This window comes from Chroicocephalus ridibundus, chromosome 15 (genome assembly GCF_963924245.1).
Source record: "Chroicocephalus ridibundus chromosome 15, bChrRid1.1, whole genome shotgun sequence".
Lineage (NCBI taxonomy): Eukaryota > Metazoa > Chordata > Aves > Charadriiformes > Laridae > Chroicocephalus > Chroicocephalus ridibundus.
Genome location: NC_086298.1, coordinates 13,191,954 through 13,212,713, shown reverse-complemented (window position 1 = coordinate 13,212,713; position 20,760 = coordinate 13,191,954). Strand labels below are relative to the sequence as shown.

General features: G+C 40.7%; 1 protein-coding gene across 11 annotated transcripts in view; it reads right to left on the bottom strand.

Moving 5' to 3' along the window:
- FNBP1 (formin binding protein 1) overlaps positions 1–20,760 on the bottom strand; it is a 99,231-nt gene that overhangs the window by 31,932 nt on the left and 46,539 nt on the right. For all 11 annotated transcript variants that reach the window (XM_063353387.1, XM_063353384.1, XM_063353385.1 and 8 more), the window contains exons 5-6: positions 14,314–14,376; positions 13,387–13,491 (exon numbers count right to left, since the gene is read on the bottom strand). In XM_063353387.1, coding sequence (XP_063209457.1) covers positions 13,387–13,491; positions 14,314–14,376 — 168 coding nt within the window. The remainder of the gene's footprint in view (positions 1–13,386; positions 13,492–14,313; positions 14,377–20,760) is intronic.

Below are 20,760 nucleotides of genomic sequence, written 5' to 3'. Positions count from 1 at the left end.
TCTCTGCAAAGTCCTTTTTCTACAGTTCCTCAAACAGCGCTGGCATGAAGTGCACAAGGAAAGGGGAGCCTTAGTAGCAGCTGAGACACGACTCCCTTCCTATTTTTACCCACACAGATTATTTGCTTTGCTACCCAGCATAGCAGAGGGCAATTAACCTCCCTTCTTTCCCTAGAACAATCTGTCCCTGAGTGACCCTTTTACATTTTCAGATTCCTCTTACAGTTCTGCTTCCCAAGGCCTTCTGTTATCTGTTCCACTGCCCAATATTATTCCCTTACCGCCTCTACCATCTGTTTATTTTAGTTGCCTTTTCCTTCCTTGCTGCTGGCCTTCATACGGCAACTCTTCCTTCTCTTCCCTCCCTACCCAGCTCCCTGCACCCACACGCTTTCGCTCCCTGTCCTGCATCCACCTGCTGCAGCTCCCTCTCTCCCACTTTGCCGTCACCTGGCCGGAGCTCTGCTGCTCCCCCTGCTCGACCATGCCCACTCCCACGGACCAAATCCTTGCTCCAGGGAGAACTTTGCAACCGACCGGAGTGAGTGAGCCTAGGATTTGGCTCTGGAAATCTAAAATATCCTGAGTTTGCACACATTTTTCAGGCACTCATGGAGCCTCCTCACCCTCCGTTCCCAACCTAGCCTTGAACAATGCTGTGTGGGTCCAGAAGGTATTATGTTCCAATCACCTCCTCAATTTCAGAATAACCCCTTTAAGAAAAGGGAGAGAAAGACTGCTTTAAAAATCACTTACAGCACTTTGGGGTGTTTCAGGGAAAACACCACAACAAATAATTTTGGCATATTTTAAGTGGACTCCCATTAAAAACAGTTCAGAACGGGATTATTCTTTGAACTGTTCCAAGCAGACAGTAGTTTCCTGACAATAAATCCACGAAATACCAAATCATGGAACATTTTAGTAATCATAACTGGAAGTCAACAAATTCTGCCAAAAGGTTTCAAATCTCAATTTGCAAAGAAATAGGCTTCCCTTCCATTTGTCCAGCTCGCACATCTCACCTAATAATTTATTTCACCTCAATTCAGCTATTTCTTTTGCATACACAGTCAGCTGTAGAAATTTCCTAGATCCCCTTCAACATTCTTTCTACAAAAATAATTCAAGCACAATGAAAAAATGCTTTGGCACCAAGTGCATAACAGGAGATGAAACAGTAGCACCAAATGGAAAAGACTGAGACCATAACCAAATAAATAAATCCAATACAAGACAGGCTTTCAACTTTGCTTGTTTCCCAGGAGTTTTAACCGTCCACTAACTCCTGTAAAGGATGCGTATATCACTTCAGAAAATCTACCTGCTGCAGTGACACTCCAAGAAGCCATATCAATCATTTTTTCTGCCCAAGTGCTATATAGCTTATTAAACTTCATCGTCCACACACTCATATATAGCTACATTAAATATGAGTGGAAAACAATACAGCCTTGTACTACAAACACAAATTTATGAGCAAAACAAAGTCAGCCATGGAAAAGCGGACAGCTGTAAGAGTAACGTACGCTTGTCTCCCAACCCCTTCCTCAAGACCCAGCTGCTACAGATCAATATCCATTTGTGAGGCCCATTCTCGTCATCTACCTAAGAGCAACCCATTGTCTGAGCTGACTTCTACAACAGCCCCAGTCCCACTCATACAGCTGTCCCTTTTTCTTTTTAAATAGCACAACTCAGGAATTTGTCCCTTGACTCTATTGTTGAAGCAGAAAAACAAGAAATCCATTATTACCCATTTCCAGGCAGATCCAGCAAACATTAAGCCATCAGAGTCCACTTCCATGAGCGAGCTCATTGGCTGGACGTGAGCAAAGTAAGTCTGAGCTGCATGTATACAGGGGCAGATGCTTGGTTTCCAAAACGATCTTAACTGGCCCCAAATAAGAGGGGGCAGCAGATGAGTAAGTAAAATTGGGTACATTCCAAAACCAAGAATTTTTGTATGAGCGCCCCAGTGATGTTTTGTTTCTCCTGGCCATTTAATGCATTTGGCAAGCTTCAAACAGTTTAAATATTTTTTCCAATGAGGTATTTGGATCTTAAAATAAAAATATTTTTTAAAAGTCTAGAATTTTTTTATTACTTCATTTTAGTATGTCACTTACTCTAACATTATCACTTCTAGTACTAACAGAATTATATTTTATAGCTATGTTCCTGCACTCTGCTGAAGCACAGAATGATAAAAATGAGTTGACGTTGAGTTTCACATTCAGAGTAATGGATGCAGCGGCCTGGAGCTGCACAGAGTCAGAGGAGCTATTTCAGGAGTAATTTATAGTTGAGCTTTACAGAAAATAAATTTTTGACTTCTTTACTGCTCACTTGAGCATGCAAACAGCTTCAGAGAAGGTTTTTTTGGGGGCTTCTTAATGTTAAAATATTTGATCTGAACAGTATTTTCAGGAGGAAAGGCTTTGGGAGTCACGGTCTCTGGAAAACCAGACCATGATTTCAGATATAAGAGGATGGTACTGCAACACAGCTTTCAGTCAACAATCCTCTTTCCTTTAACTGGGCAGGGATGCCTGAGCAGAGCTCATGTTTCCAGCACCACATGCGAAACCACGATCCAGATCTACAGACTGCCAGATTACTCGGCTGTAAGAGATGTCAAGGCCAGGTACTTGTAATGCACCAAAAAATTCCCTCTGCTCTTGAAAGGAAGAAAGAATGAGGTCACCTTTCAGCATCATGAAAAAGCAGAAAAGGGTATATACATGTGAGGGATTTGTGGGGAAAAAAAGCAGTTTTCTTTCAAATGCATGCTTCTGCACACATTTGCAAAAGACACACAGATTTTGCACACTCTCTCCCGGAACATACCTTTGTAACATCTTTTTGTCCCCAAATAAACGCACGCACTGTGTACACATATTGCATCTTCTCCAAAGTCTGGTTGTGTTAAGGCAGTTCTTCTCTGAACTCACATGGCAGCAACAAAACCAAAAGGTCACATATGACAATGCACGTCTCATCAAGACAAGAGCTCCCAAGCATGAATGACAGCCCAGTATCTGCAGCACCATTAACCTTGCAACGAGTATATGGGTAAACTGCAGGTTTCCACCACCACGGCAATCGGATTTATACACAATCACACCAGAGGAGTGTTTTGTATAACTAACTCTGAAAGAGAACTCAAGGTAAAGGAAGTGTAGCTCTGATACACTGAACTCGTCAAAACCACAGTAGCAGCAGGTAAGGCTTATTATGTACGACCTGTTCTCTCACTGAATTGCCATTAAACATAATCAAAACCAATCTTTTTTCCTTCCTTTACACAACCTTACTAGTTGATGGGGAAGAATGCAGGGCACTAGCTAACTGCAGGGCAGTAGTAACTTTCAAAATGTTGATTCTTAAAACTGGTAGAACTGCGGCTGTCTTCAATGCTTTAAAAAAAAAAAAAAATTAAAAAAGTCAGGCCTCAAGAGCACTTCCGTTATGTGAAAAACAACACTAAACTCAATAGCCACATGAATTGGCAACACGCACTACGGCTTCTATCTCTTCGACAAGGTAGCAGGAAAAAAACAAACATTATTCCTCAAGATTATTTTAATCACATTTCTTGCAGATTTTCTCCCTAACCACTGAGTTGCAAAACCCAGACTTTCAAAGAGCACCAAAAGTTAGTTCCAGACGTTTAAATGATTCCACCAGGAATCCAGAGATGGGAGGTCTCAGCTAAGTGATGGATACCAGGGTGGGACATTGATGCTCTAAAATCCTTCATATAGAAAGTACTTATGGAAGTATTTCTTTACCCTTTAAAATAAGAAATTGGAAGAAAGTTAACCCTGCAACCCTTTCACTCTGAAGTAACCCATGTTAAGGGAATATATTTAATCTGAACCTACTCATCACCTGCTTGAAAAATCCACAGCTTAGCAATATGATGCAACTAAAGTAATCATTGCGTATCAGAATGAGACAACAGAATTACGGGCAGGGAAAGTTCTCCATCATCCTTTCAAACACGCAAAACTAGTAAAGCTTTATATACTGATCTGAAATCAATCCTAGCACTTTATGCCTTCGACTAGTGGTCAGAAAAGGAAAATTTAACAGAGAAAGGGGATACATACATCTTTATGATGGGCACTGTCGATCCTGAAGGTGTGAGAAAATGTTAATAAGCCGCTATCCATTACATGCTGCCTCCGAGAGAACTCAAAAAAAACAAATCCTTGTATGGCATTATTGGATACACCTTCTCCCTCCAAAATCCGGTTTGATATGAAAAGCAACTGGTGACTAAGTGTAGGAGAAATTTAAAAAAAAAAAAAAAAAAACACAAACAAAAAACACCCAACAAGTACACTTTCTACCATTTTGGTCTCCAATACAGAAAAGAATGAAGGATATTTTGCTGAGAACAATTTTCTAAGACACATTCCAGAAACAGCAAGAGGGTCAATAGACACACTGTCTTCTGGGTTTACACAGACAAAAAATGCAGCTCCTCAAGGCTGTTATGGTGGGAGTGATATGAATAACTGAAAAGGGCAGAAAAAAGCTTTGGCTGCTATTCAGCCGATCCACACTAAGTGGAACAGTTCAACTTCTCAGCAGTTGCTCTTGTCCAGAATGGCAGAGTTTCCAGTCGAAACTTTGGTGTAGTTTTCTTTCTTTCTTTCTTTTTGCCTGTCCCCAACCCCTCCTTTTCTTTTAAACCCAGACAGCATGTGAGATGCGTCACTGACAGACTACTGCCTGCCAAAATAGATCTGTCTTTGGTAAACCCAAGATCAGACTAAAATGCAAACACACAAAAAAAAAATCACCCCCGCCCCCCCCCTCAACTACCCAATCCTTTCAAAATAACTTAATGATAAAGGCAGACTCAGAAACACTTCACCAATTTCAGGAATGCTTTCAATTGCTCACAGATTTTTCAGCGGCAGGCTCTGGTGCCCCCTCCGCAGACAACCTCACATAGAATCGCTCTCTGTCCCGAGCGGGCACCAGCACGACCAGCAATGGGGCGCCTCTTGGTAGCAGCAACACTGGCAGCGTTTGCAGAATCATTAATAACAGCAGGAATTCTGCCACGGACTTCAAAACAGGGCCAGGATTTCAGGCTTTGATTTACACAGCCTCCAAATCAAGCTCCATTGTTTACTATTTTACAATAACCAGCTTGGGGTCTATCAACAGGCAAGCAGAAAAAGATTTTGAAATTTGCTTTTCTGAAAGTAGGAAGTTAGAATGCGGGGCACAAAATAACAAACAGAAAAATCACAAATGGAAAAATCCTTACTTTTAACATTAGAAGTGGTGAGAAAAAAAAACCCTGAGAATCCCTGAAATCCTTTGGCTGAATACAATACACAAATGAGCAAACCACTGACAGGGGATGGAAAAATCTTCATCACCGGATCTTGGGAACTGTTATCTAGTGCAGTTGCATTCCACATAATTCTGCCAGACTATAAAAGTGCTCACCAATATATACTATATTAGTATATATTAGATATACTATAGCAACAAAACACCACTGAAGCTCTAATGAGAAATATGGACCAAATTAATGGAGCTGGGACAGTAACCAAGTAAGCACACTGCACAGGGTTCTAACACAGCTCTTGAATTGCTCTGGTTAATAATTATATATATATGTATACATATTATATACGTGTGTATGTGTGTGTATACATATATATAAAACTAATAAATAACATCATATTGCAACAAGGACTCACCGAACTGTGCCAGTCCTATACTCTTATGACCACTCCTGCAGCATGACTAAAGGCACAGTTGCTTGCTGATTAATGGAATCCGACAGCCAGAGGTTACCTGAACTTTTACTTAATTGAACGAGCCCAAGACTTCACTTGCCTGGCTTCAGACTTCAGTTCTGCTGCAGACTCCCTTGCACAAATTTGACTGCTGTATTTCCCGGTTGTAAAAAAAAGTGTATTGCTTTTTCTTTTTTATCGCATCCAACCAATCACCTCAATTTGGTCTGCGAAGTGTTCAGAGCAGCCTAAATGTGTAAGAGAAGGACCACTACATAAGAATTAAGAGCAGCTGCAAACACTGACACACCATGCACCAGAGAAGCACCTCTCGGTGCACTGTTCCAAGGCCCGGGTGAAATAACTGCCTTGAATCCAAAAGTTTGCCTCCTTGCACTGCCATTCTTATGTCACAAATACTAAATATCCAAACTCTTTGGGTGACCCAGCTGCAAATCCCTGCTAACATCCAGTAGCTCGCCACATAGCTCGGAGAAACACAGTTCCATGATGATACCTAACAAGAGTTCAGTACAAAAGAACGAGGCGTTCAAGGTGGGTGTAAGGTTATATGGGCTTGAGGGAGGAGGTAACAAGAAAAGATGTGTTCGGGGCAGTGGCCAACAATGTTTAAATTATTTCTGGAGATCTGTTTAGTTGTACTAACAGAAGCAATTAAATTCTGCAGTGTATAAATGTAAGTAAGGAATATAAATAAGGGAAATTATTTCAGGACTGCATAATAGATTGCTTAGTTCATACTTTGAATACTGGGCACGGTTCTAGTCATCTCTCTCCAAGAAGAATTTACAAACACAGCCAATGCAGAACAGATAGTTGGGGCTGAAGAAAGTTACCAGTACGAATTTGCTAGCCTTAAAAACAAACTTTATGGGTACAATACATTCACTTAAACTGAACAACTTAAAAACAATGAGCTAAATTCTGAGGTCTCTGCTTTATTTTCCCTTAGTTCTTCAACAGGTGAAGATATCTGTTCTAATATTTTGACAGAATGACTGTAAACAAGCTTTCCAGCTGTACAGCATAAACTAATTGCTTTGCATTAGCTAAGAACACTGGTTATATTACACTTCTGATTCAAACTGCACTTGAGCCTTAATTCAGAAGTTGCTCTTAAGCCTCCCCCCCCATACCCCTTTTCCTCCTTGTTTGATCCTTTAGCAATTTACCTCCCAATAGAGTTGTAGTGTTACAGAACTCAGTCAAATTGCTAGGGAAGAGCATTACTGCAGAGGAACACTGCTAAGAAGAAATGTAAGTTAACATGGATTTCCTTATCTTACACTAAAATTCACTGGTGCTTCTGTTTATTGATCTCTTAACACCAAACACAGTGTGTGCATGGGATACATATGGGTAGTTACTAAGTTTTCCACGCACTCCTGATGCAGTCATTAACTCTTTATTGACTAGAGATCAAAGCTCTTAAATTAGTCATGATTCCAAAAGGGAAACAGCTGCTACATACAGTGTCACAGCCAGCAGGTTGTAAACAAAGCTTACTCTTCCAGAAATGCAAGCGACTGTCCTGAGGGACTCCCTACACTCACACACTACATCATCCATCAGGAAGGAATCAGTTCAGGAAGGAGACTGGGGTCTGCATAACCCAAAGAAATAATGTTAGTGCGAATCTAATGGCCTTAAATCACGTTACCAAGAAAAGACTGGACTTAAATTGATGGGAAATTTGACCCACCTCATAAGCAAAGACACAGAAGGGTTCAGCCAGCTCCATTTGTGGAGCAAGAGAAAAGCAGCTGCCTAATCGAAGTACGTAAAACTCGCCACCACGCAGAGAACATGGGAAAGTCTTATGCAATATCTAACTCTTGAATAAGAAATGCACAGGCCAGGCCCTCTCGCACTATGTTGAGGACCGAGCCTTACGCACCTTGCCTGCCTATTTCACTAACACCGCTGCTGCACTTTTACAAATTCACGGCAGTGTATAGGAAAAGCAAAGCCTTTGCAACTATTCACTACAATATGTATTTGCCATATTAATGACACAAACACTGTAGAGCTTGTCCACCTTCTAACATTACCTTTGCATGGCACTACATTTTCCAAAGTGCTGAGAAGTTCATTATGCCAGTAGGTGCCTCGAGGTGGACAGGAGGATGAGGGGATACACAAGCCCCACTGTCACAGGGCAGCATCTCCTGAAAAATTAGGCCCATTAAGTAGGTATAGTCTGCAAAAGACAGGCACCCACAATCTCAGGTTATGCTGCAGAGTTTACTGCTGACAGTCTTAATTGACTAAGACCCAAGTGACGCACAATTCAACAGCACTGAGCTGGAGATGTCACTCTGTTGTTTGTGTGTGGGGTTTCACGCTGCATCCAGCTCCGTTGGGACTTGGCTGCTGTTCCGACAAAGCATACTGTAAACGGTGTGTGCGGGATGATAGTGCCGAAACACAGATCAGAGATTACTCCAGAGTAAGTAAAAATAGCTTGGTGCACCCTTCATTCTAAGGATGTGTAAATTCTTAACGAAGAGATCTGCATCCCGCAGCGCAGCAGCCTACAGGCTGGAAAAGCATTTTACCACTTGACAGCATAACTGCGCTTGCACAGGCAGGAAGATGAGCTTATTCCAAGAATCTTTCAAAGTGGCAGTATTTCTACATCTGTGGTCAGTACGACTCTGCCAGTGATTCAGCTCACAACTACCCAAGGCAATGTAAGAGGACGTGACTTCTACGGGTAAGGAGGGAGATACAGACTCTTTGCATGGCACTGAAATAGATGGTGAGAACCCAGGGGACGTGGCATAAGAAGAGAGAAGAGAAAATGAAACTTCAAGTGTGAAATGTCAGTATCTCTCTGCAGTTATATTTACAGACTAGTAAATTAACGTCATGGTGATATCATATTAGGAGGTTTTATGCCTTTATGCAAATCTTAGCTATTTGGGACTCCAAAAAACTTGGATACAGCAGACATAACCTGATCTGAAAGTCTGAGCGCTGGGGAAAGCTCCTAGAGATTTCAATGGACTCAAGACTACTATTTCCCTCATTTTCTCCACTTCAAAAATAAATCAAAACCCACCAAACAAAAAAAGGCTAGCACATCTAAAACGCCAAAGTATCGCTGAGTCAGCACAGGAGTAGAACCATCAATTTTTTCATTTATTTTGTTTTTAGATATGACAGGATTGGGCAGAGAAGAGAAGAAGGAAAGGAACGATAATTCTGTCATAATAATTTTGGATCTAAGTTTGGATAATTTTGGAGTAATTTTGATTTCAAACAAACAGCTGACTTGAAACAAGCTCAAGCAGCTGTAAGCACATAAGAAAGCAAATTCAGTAGGAAACCCCACTGTCCCAGAAAAGAACATTACAGGACACAAATAAAATTGTAATACAAGCTCGTCCTTTCTCGTTGCAGGCTGAAGACTTACTAAAGATAAGTCAGACAAAACCCACAGCAAAAGAAGATATCACCCCATCTTTTAAGCAGTGTCAGAAGCTTCTTGACTTCTGAGAGTTAAGGTCAAAGTTGCACTTTATGTCTTTCTAAATCTACTACTACTAAACTGCTCTCTAAATCCACAATGCATTTACATTAATCTCAAAACCACCCAAGGTGGAAGAACCCTCCCAACATAACAGGAACGAAAATCAGAACAAGGTGATGAGCCCCAACTTCAGGACAGCAGTTCTTGGAACTCATGCACCGCTCATTTATTACTATCAAAGATGAAGTTGTTCACTGGCAAAATCATTACTGAGGACGCCAATACACGACTGTGCTACTCTTCAGCAAAGGGACGGATCCTGCTTAACACCAAGTACTTCAAACCGCTGTCCTCCCCCTCAACTGCTGTGCAAATCAGGAGGCAAAAGCATCCACCCCTTCCCATGGCTGGCCTCAGCCTCTTCCTCTTTAAAAACAGGGCCTGAAGAGTCTACTTTGAAAATAAACCTTTAGAGAAGACAGCTGACTTATACTTTTTTTTTTTTATTGCAAGAAGTCTGCAAAGGCACCACTGGCTACCACGTTATCCCATAAAGATGTCAGCTTTTTAGCGATTGCAGCTCTAAAGAGAAGGAACAGACAATAGAGCGCTTCCTTATATGTACACCGGCTCCACACTGCTCACAGCGACCATTTCCCCAAATGGTCAAAAAACTGAAGCAGCTCCACTGTGGTTTTTGAAAGAGAACTGCTTTAAAGCACACATCTCACTGCGATCCAAACAAAGCTAACACAGTGATACCCACAAGGCTTCCCGGTATCAGCATCAGCATGTTGCACCATTTACTTAGTTTATAAGGATATTTTCACAGTACAGCTTTCTGCAACGCAGTAAGCTTCCTACCCCAACTCTGCTAAACTGAACTGACAAAACCTTTGCGTCGACACTTAAACATCTCTCTGGAAACATCAGCTGCTGGTAATTTAGAGTCTCAGTGCAAACACAGGAAGGGAGCTCAGGGGCCCTAATTCACACTCCTTTGATTCCTCCATAAAGACAGAGACCATTGCAGAGCCTGAACGCAGCCTTTTGCTCCATGTTCTTACCTCCAAAAAAGGAGATGGGAGGAAACAAAGCTAAACACCCTGCTCTCTCTAAGAAAAAATACACAACTTTGTCAGCTGCAAAGATGATTGAGCACATACTGGCCACAGAAGGCATGTGCCCTCTGCATATCAAACCTGAGCTGGTCCTACAGAAGGCATTTGGACCTAGGTGCAAGACTCTGATGCTGCACATCCAGCCATGCCTGTAAGCATACAGCTGTGGCCCTTCATGAAACAGTCCTGGAGGAAATGAGGAAAGTAATCCTTAATTTGTTTCTCTGCAACTATTCTGCTTACTTAATCCTAGCAAACTGTAATATCTTAGGCAAGGCCATGTTAAGTGCTGGCAGCTGACACCTCTGTCACAGAATTTCCTGCTGTAGTTGTCAAAGGCTACAACAACTGAAAGACAGAGATGTGAGAATTTCAGTGCCTCTTAAAGCTTAGCATTAGGTGCATTAGGGAATTGCAGCTATATATTCTTTTGATTGTATGTGTCATCGTGATCGCTGCAGAATTTTAATTCCTTTACTCTATAATGCATGATGCAAAAAATAGCTCTAGTGTCTGCTCATATTTGCAGGTACAAGCTAAAGTAGACAAGGTGTCAATCTCAAGCCGAAGAAACAAGGGCAACCAATCCCACTGCTTGAAGAGCACCTCGGTCCACCAAAGTGAAAAGCATTGGCTCTGAACACAGCCAAATTGCCTGCTTTCCTGGCCAGACAGATTTTTGGGAGCCTTTGGAAGCAAGAGTGCAGCATCCAAGCCATAAGGAGCAAGAGAAATCAGAACCGCTGCAATAGAAGGAGGAGGTAAAAGTCACCATATTGCTTCATTTGAAGCTGAGCAGTTTCTGCATCTCCCCGGAGCGAGGCAGCAAGAGCTGCCCCAACAGCAGCACTTGGTTAAACAATGTCCTATTTTGCACTGGGGAGTTATGCAAGAGCGGGCCCAGTCACACGGGCAGAGGGAAGCAAAGAAAAGGCATTATTCACAGCCTGACATGGATGAACCCAGCTTAACACACGCACTTGGAAAACACTGTTCTCTCTGTTCAGTAATATTATTTCACATTCCACTCATTTTGATAACCTTTTCCTTCTCCATCTACCCTGCTGCCTGATTGGAAAGTCGACTAATGCCTTCTCCTGAGATTAGCCAACACACGTAACTGCAACGGATTTTTTTTTTTTCTTCTTTCAAGATACCACTGAGCCTCATTTTGCAATAAATAATTTACAAATACACTCAATAAAAAGCTAGAGGAATTTAGAAGGGAAGCCTCTCCTTCACTTTACAGCAAAAGAGCACTAGGGTAGGCATTACTTCCCAGAATTTACTTAACGCCATCAGACTGATTTGCCACCAATATGTAGCCTTTCACTCTCACCAGAAAAGGCCTTAGAAAGGGATGCAGAAGTAAGGAGTTTCATCCCTCTATTTCAAATAGTAAGTATCTGTATCCCTTTGACATGGCCTCAGCTTTGGAAAAAAAAAAAATCTAGGCCAAGTCCTAATTTTGTCTATGAAAAAAAAAAACGTATTCTAAAAATCACTTTATACAGATAAAGCAGAGATGATCCTTCTCCGTCAGAAAAACCCACACATGGTGTTACATCTTTAACCATCCTGTACAAGCATTCATCTCTGAAATGCCCTGGCAAATCCAGAAGGCAACAAAGGATCAAATCTGCATGGTGAATTTACAACTAATAGCCAAGCAAATTCCAAGACCACAGATGTATTTTTTCCTTTGATATACAATAGGCTTTGGGGAAATTTTCAGAGATTTTTTTTTTTTTTCACTTACTGTCCTCATTTTTAATAGCATCCTTGATACCATCTGCTACCCAAGCTCCATGATGTGTACTAGAAACACCTTAAGATCCCACAGACGTAAAAAAAAATTTGGATTTGATAGCTTCCCAGGACTGAACTAATAATAGAATGAAGTAGACCTCTTGAGGAGCAAGAGCTACATTTTACAAGGGCTATCTCGGACTAGAAAAGATTCCATACCTATAATTCAGTTTCCTTTCTTGTCCCTCCAACAAAGTCTTCGGTATATTTTAAGCTTTAGCTTTTTTTTTTCCCCCCTTGCTTTTTTTAAGAAACAAACCTTTTCAAATGTTCTGGCTCTTTTCTACCTATATGAATCAAACTCAGGGAAGACAAAACTGCCTTTCCACATTGTAATATGGTGTTTCTGATCTACATTACTAAATCTTCTAAGCAGATATTTAACACCAAAAAAAGAAGCCACTTAAAACAGGTTTTCTCCCTCTCCATTGCTTCCTTGTTACAGGAATATCACTAGACTTGGACATTTAAACTTTAAGCCTCCTTCTGCACATCCGATTTTGAATCAAACTAAAGAGAAAATATTTCAAGATGGATATGCTGAAACAAATGAATGTTTAAAATTAAGCATCAGTTCAATAGCTCCACTGAATGGGGATCAATGTATAAAAATCACAAATGACTGTGCAACCAGAGAGCAACTGAAAAATTAAAATAAAAGCTATGTGCCAACTGTGACAAGCATGGATTCCAGAATTCTGCATAACATGAAAAGCTGTCCTGCTGTAAACCGAGGACCACGAACAACAACCCTGGTAATATTTCATTGCAAGTAGTAACATGGGGACATCTTCAAGGTGTTGCTCAAAAGGCAGGAAGTTTAGTTCTACCTGGATCAGAGAGCGAACAGCAGCATGTGGTAACCGCGGGCACCCCTCAGGGAGCCCTCACAAACCTGACTGCCACAGAAGCTGGGTGTTAGTAAAAACTGATTTTGCACAAGCTCATTTACAGCCATGTCAGCTATGTTAACTCAGTTATCACCCTACTGAAGAAAACTGACTGTATCCCTTTAGAATTTTTATGCAAATATAGGTCTCTGCAGAGATGTCCTGATTTTTAATTAACCTACCGACAGACTTAAGTGAGGCGTTAAGCCTCAGAGGTTTTATCCTACCAGCAGGACTGAGGAACTAAACCGATCACATCCATGTTTACAAACAGTCTCTCTCTCCACCCTCTGCCTTACCTTTTCAACATCTGCTTTTGTAACATTGATGTCAGCATCCATTTTCTCAAAATACTGCTGTGCTCGATCAGCTTCTTTGCAATCACGTTCAAACCGCCTTTTACTCTTAAAAAGAAAAATAAATGCCTTCATTATGGGAAAGAAACATGGTATCAAAATCTACCTGAAATCAATCCCTGCCCCTAAATTGATTTGCTTTAACAACTGTCAGATTTTAAGACTCACTTGTTTACATTGGAATACATTTCCATATTAAAGAATTTCAAAAAACAAAAGATACCAGAAACACATTTTTTGTTCCTTTCTTCAGGCTGCTTGATCCTACCGACAGCACTAGTGTTTCAGTATTTCTCCCTGTTAGCATCTCTTCTGCTCTTGTAGAACAAATCACTACCAACACTTAACTCCCTCATTTTTATAATGCACAAGGGAGTTACTAAGATTCATACATTTGCAAGTAGGACTTTCGGTTACTGATGTCCCCTTTCTTTACCTTCTCCTCTACTTACAGTCTCACTTTTCATTCATCACATGAACAGCAATTCCAATGTATTTACTTCTGAGAAATAGCACCTTACTCAAGAGACGGTCCCATTAAATTTATTCATGGAGCATGAAGCTATTCAGCTTACAGTGGAATACCTGAATAGGACCGTTAGGGACCCTGCATTTCCAGCGACGCTTAGCACACTTTTCAAGTCATATCAAATGAAAAGCTACTTATAAAACACAGATCCCAAAGAAAGCCAAATGTACTACGAAAACATACTTTTTCATGTCTACCAGTGTATTTAAGACAGTGAAATTTTAAAAATCAGCTTTTATCCATACACTTTTCTTTTTCCAAATATAATGTTTGGAACCATCTCTAGGAAAACAGTATAAAAAAATGACTTAAACATCACATCTGAGGAAGCTTCCACTTACTGCTTCAAGTTGTTTCCAGCAAGTTTCAATATGTTGTTGTGCCTTTCTGCCATCATGGAAGTGCTGTTTAGAAAAAGAAAAGAGAAAAAGAAAACATTTTGAACAACAAAAGAAGCAGCAGTCAATTATGCTCAAGGAGTTCCAGGAAAAAAAAAAAAAGAAACACCCAGAAATTATTCTGACAGCTGTGTTCTGCAACACTAGTAAACTGAGCAGGTGTATGATGACTATCTAATGTCTCAGCAGGCTGCAGATGCATATTTGCATCAATTATAGTGGTTAGTTAGGCTAAGGCTAATTAATCCCTTTAGCAATTCTACCTTGCATTGTTCCCTGTATCTCGTAATTATTGGTTTCCCATACCACGAGATCTGAAGCACTCTTATTTGAAGAGTATTTCTTTGGTTACTGACTGAACAATAGCTCTAAATTAAAATTTCTCTTTACGTGGAATTTACCAAGATGCCCTTGATTGGCACATTCTAACAACCGATGTTTGTCCTGATCTTCATTCAGACTCAACATAAAACCCTCTTCTTCCCAGGTCCTGGCTGCGTGTGTGAGGCCAGCTGTTCATTTCTCTTGCAAGGTATTCAATTCTTCGGGTGCCTCCAAAAACTCTCCTCTCCCGCAGACTGGGGGCATGTGTGCACACATGAAGGTGGTGTAGAAGTTTTAAATGCAAGATGTCAGCTACATACTAAACGACAAGGATCTTCTCCTGACATGCCTTTTGGAGCAAGTCTCTTAATTACAGCTGGCTTAAAATAACCATTCTTAACCCTTACACAATGCTCTTCATCAGAGAATCTAAGTTGCTTTAGATATTACCCCCTCTGTCTTCCATATGCCACACTTTTCCTCAGGATAAGCGATTCGATCAAGATCATTGCATCAGTCAATGACCTGGCTCTAAATAGGAACCTTAACACAGCCCCCAGCTGACCGCTAGAACAGGTTACTCTCCTCTTACAAACCACCCTGTAAAATAAGTAATACAGCAAACTACAAATAGGAAGAGCGATGCCTTTCTGATGTATTATTTACTGGCAATTTAGGATGTTTTACTCTAATACAGGTATGGTTTCATGCAGTAAACTTGAAAAAATAAAAAGTCTGATGACAATGACGGATAATCCAACTGCAGCTCACTAGAACTCATGCATTCTCAGACCTGCGCATAACCAGACATTTCATAAATCCTAAGCAACATGATATCAACAGTCTGTTTGGGTAGAAAAGCTCTAACTTCAGAGCAGTAGCCTGCCACAAGCCGCCAAAGTCAGAAAAATGTGCCTGCAAACAGTTTATAAATTGGCAGCTACTTGGTTTCCTGCATCTTCCCCTAAAACAACTGGCATTTTCCTCTCTGAGAAGCAGGTTTCTGGAGGAACACGCTACCTAGCTGCTTTTCTGGCACCACCAGACACGCCAGTAAAAAGCCACAAAACCACAATTCTGTCACGCTGTGTCCAATAGACTTGTAGTGCCTTAAAAATCTCGACAACCTTCAAGTTGTTTGTGTGAAGAGAAGAACACCACACTGTCCTGAGCGCTCTGGATGCTACCTGTGGTCCCAAACACTGGCTGTTGAGGAGGGATGCTCACCTACAGTTAGCTTTAACTTTCTGGATAGAGTTTATCTCTGCACAAAAATTCTCAAAGCAGAGAAGAGAGGCACAATGTCAGTAACGATTAAAAGCCTTACCGGGTCTGTGGCATGCTCAGCTCGAGGAGAGCGTGCAGCAGCTGGGCAATGGAGGGGAAAGCAGGGACAGCGTGGCACTGCTGCAGACGGGGACAAACTCCTTTCACCATGAACCCCAATGGTACTTGTGCAGTTCAGAGCCCTGCCTGCCACACTAGGCTTCTCCAAAAACTCAGTCACCACATGATTATGTTAAAGAAGTCCAGATATAACTGTGAAACTGCAGTGGGGAAAGGCTCCACATCCATTTCAGTTCCTTTGGTAGATCCCCCTTTCCTTTCAACTCTTGTGTGACAGACACTGTGTCTGGCTTGCCAGGGGGCTTAGAAACCCTCCTCATTTCAGGCTTGCGTTTGTAATTAGAGCTTAGGAAACCAGTCCCAAGGAGCAACTGTAATTTAACACTACATTTTTCAACATTTTGCTAATAAGCATGGAATTTGTGAAATATCTTTTAACAGTGAAGCTGCAAGTAAAATTACTTGGCTGTCTTCAATTCTGCATCCCCTGCCTCCGCCAGCCTTTGCTTCTGCGCTTCCCTCTCCTCTACCTCCGACTTTGCTGGTGTGGAGGCAGGGACCTGACTTGGGAGCAGCTGGTCTGCATGAAACCTAATACTCTCAATGACCCATAAACCTTAGGAAAACAACATGCCCAGTTAATTTAACAGAACACAATTGTATATAGGGGCTGAAGGGTGAACTTGGAATCAAAAGCGTATCAGATAACAGGACTACTCTGGGCTTGTATTTTTAAATTACTTTGTAGTTAGTCAATAATGTAATTTTCATTTTGCACAAGCCATCCCTGTTATTTCCAAATTTGCCTTCTCTGTAGAATAAACTCTACAAGCTGCTGGAAGCATGTGCAAAAGACACACTAAACCTGAGCAGTGTGGCTACTTTTTTTTTTTTTTTTTTTTTAAGCTCTTTTACAGAAATGGAGCATTGAGATGTTAAATGGGCATTACTTAGGGTTATTAAATAGTGGAACAGAGGAACTGATGTCAAGTCACAGTTCAATAAAAACAGGTGCATCACATTTTGGAGATTTCACTGCAATATTGCCTTTTTTTTTTTTTTTAGTTCAACCATTTTCTAAATATATTTATAACCCCCAATTCTTCTTGTGTCATCCCATAAGTATATCCTTGTTATAAGAGATACGTATGATAATACATATGATAATAGATGTAATATGATTGAGAGCACTTCTGCTTTTGCAAATCTTTTGCCCTCAAAGGATGACTTCTGCCTTCCAAAAATTCATTTTTATATAAAGCAACTAAGTAGTACTTTCCAACTACCTATATTTCTTCACTGCCCCCATTTTACGGGTAAGAAAATTGAGACAGTAACGTTAAATGACCTGCTCAAAGTCATACAGGAAGCCTCCAGTTTCCTCAAACCCCGTACTATCTTCAACTTCCGCAAACTCATTTCCTTTACTTCACAATCTTCTTAAACAGCAAATGGCTTTTAGCTTCGCCCCCGCAAAAAAAAATTAGCAAAAATAACTTTAAAATCAACTCCTCCTTGATAAGATACAAGTTTTAATTTCAAGAAAAAAATTTTAATCAAATGAAATAACTGGTTATTCTACACCTGATGATTCAGCAAATGGGAACATGAGAAATGATTTAGTAAATGTTATGCAAATCTACCATTCTTAATTAGTCACACACATTTCAGCAGCTCAGTGATGAATTTAGAGCAGCTGATACAATATAGAGTATTGTATTTTTCCCCAAACTGATTGCCCAAACTAAAGCACCCTAAACAGGCTTTCTATTTAAAAAACTTAAGATTATGAGCAAGACACAGAGTTAATGAATCACACTTCATTAACTTCATTCACAGCATCCAAAACACACATTAAAACCATGGTAAAATGGAAGTTTTGGTTTCGTTAGTGTTCAATACTCTATCTCCCTAAATCACCTTTTAATCTACACTTTGGAGTCAGGCTAGCAATCACCATGCCAGCTTTAAGATTTCCCTGAAAAGTATTTTTTCCAAGCATTACATCTATTAAATAGCTTAAAACATAGCAGCATTACCCAAAACTGAGCCATACTGGCTATGTGACCATGACTGTCCTTTTCTCCTGTGTGTTAGAGCCCAGTGCAGTTCGGATGTCACAGGGTGCTCCGAGCAACGCATAACTGGCCATGTTTTGACTGGACGTCTCCATCCATTCTGCGCTCATAGGGTAAGACCCAATAATCTGTGTTTTATGTGATCTCACAAAAATTAAAACTTGAGAGATTTTCAGCACAGTATTAAGTTGCTTATATGAAGACTCTGGACTAGATCAACTTTTTAAAAATATTCATTATATTCTAAAAACTCCCAGCTCAAGGAATACTCAGCTACAGTAAAGGCAGAGTTTTATGAAGAGCAGGAAATCCACATATAGACACACAGTATGCATGAGGTTTTCTTCCTTTTTAAATCAAGTCATACCAATCGGTGTGCTCTCCTCATTACCAGGCTGACTGTGTTCGTAACAGCTGGGGAGAAATCCTGGCTGCTGCACAATCACAGACAAAACTCTCATTGACTTTTGTTAGGCTCAGATTTCACCCGTGTTGATCAAAACACTCGGTGCAGCGAGGGAGCTACCTACAATGCAGCGCCTGTTGCTGCCAACACTATTACAATACGTAGCAGTGGGATATTTTTGCAAAACTTCCTTGGTATGCAAGAGGGTTTACGGAGCCACGCAGCTCACAGAGCAGACAACAAAAGCTTGTTAGAAGATGTCTCTTATCTTCTTTCTGACCTTTTGAGAGGAGAAGTAGAACACTTGCTTTTCTTAAAGTTAGTTAAGAGGAGTTAAAAGTTCTTAAAGTAGTTAAAAGCATCTTATGAAGGACAATACAGTCCAATAATTTTTCTGAAGAATTCCTGGGCAGTTTTAAATGAAAAAATTGCCTGAAACACTTACACCATCAGCATGACAACAGGGCTGCTTAGCTGTACCAAAAACTGACCATGCGAAACATTTTAAGAAAGGCTGTTAACAAGACAGCCTTGTTTTTCTTAAGGAAGTAAACGCAACTGATTACATGGTTAAACTTAAAATTTGCACATCTACGGTCAGTTTATATTAGAAGTAGTCAGAAAAATAATTTTAGTTAATTTATATGCATAGCATATGGTTCACTTGCCAAGATCCTATTTAAGCACTTTTAAAGAGAGACCTATGACAAGGCTATTTCATTCTCTTTTCTGTTTTCAAACTAGTTAATGTAACATACTGAAAATACAGTTAACTTTGACTTCTGCAACTGGCACTCTCAGCTCATATTGATAGTCAATATAAACACAGCCATGTAGTACTTCCTCCTCCAATTCAAACTCTATTGCCATTTTTCTTACAAGTCATTCTTAAAATAACGGCCAGTGATTAAAGCCTACCAGAGACGGAAATTAGAGAACATTATTTTTTCCTCAATTTTCTCAGCTCAGTTTGCAAAAGGCCTTGTCAAATGTTTTTCTTTTCCTGGATGCAGAGACAGGAAACAGACTCCTGAGAAGAAATCTTTCTTTCCAAGAAACATGCTCTTCAGGTCTTATCGCTCTCATTTGTAATAAGAGTAGCATAAGACAGTCCTGTGAACGTTGAAATAAAACACATGACTGTCTTCACACATGTTCATCAGTGCTACTTCTTAATATTGTGGCATAACCCTATTCTCCTTTGCAACCTTCCATGTGAACGTTATTCTTAATGCGTACCTACCAACTAGGTCAAAACTGAAGCAGGTTACATGAATCGTGTTCAAGGTTGATGTCAATTCCACTTGAATTGTCTCCTCCTGAAGTGGTGAATTCCAAAGGAATTCCAGTTACAGACCTTTAAGACCAAAGTTTTTCTGCCTTCAGACAAAGCCCAGATCAGCTGCACAAGTCCACCAGAACTAGCTGCTCCTGCATACTGGGAGACGTGACAACAGAATGATGGTGATCATCAGAAACCTAAAAGGCACCATGGCACTAATATTTATGGTAATTTGCCATGTCATGCTACTTATCACAGATTAAGTCCTTATACTGGGAATCGTAACTGAGAACGGCGTAACTTCTTCTCAGGCACAGAGATAACTGTGCATCGCGTTCCTCTCAGCAGAGCAGCACTGCACTACTACAGCTTAGCAGCACAACTCCGTGGGAGCAAAGCTGCAGGGATCCTTGAGGGCACTCCGCTACACTGGCCAACTCTTCGAGCAGCCCTGCTGAACCATCCACCTGGCTTCACAGCAACAGGCCAGAAGGCCCTGCGTTCAGTGAGCACAAGAACAGGAATGACAGGTTGTTTGGAGATCACATACCCTGCTCAAATCCATCCTTGGGGGCTAATCAAGCCCAGCTGTGCCAAAGTGCTCTACAAGAGTAAACCTATGGGCTTTTCAAAAGGAGATCCAACATTGCTACTAAAAACTAAGGTATGAAGAAGATGTTTGTGTTTTATATCCTGCAATGAGACTAAAGGAGCACGCTATTTGAACTTCCACCTCTTCTAGTTCCCAGTCTTGTCACAAAGCTTCTTTTCCACTGATCCTCAACCAAGAGACATCACCTCGACAGAATGTCTCCTCCCTCCATTAGAAATGGCCTGTGACAGTCCCATACAACGCTTGCAGTGATAAGAAAACTAGAAGATGTACAAGTTAATGCCTCAACAGGCAAATAAATACTTGTTTCTTTAAGCAGCTGCAACCTTTTAACTGTTTC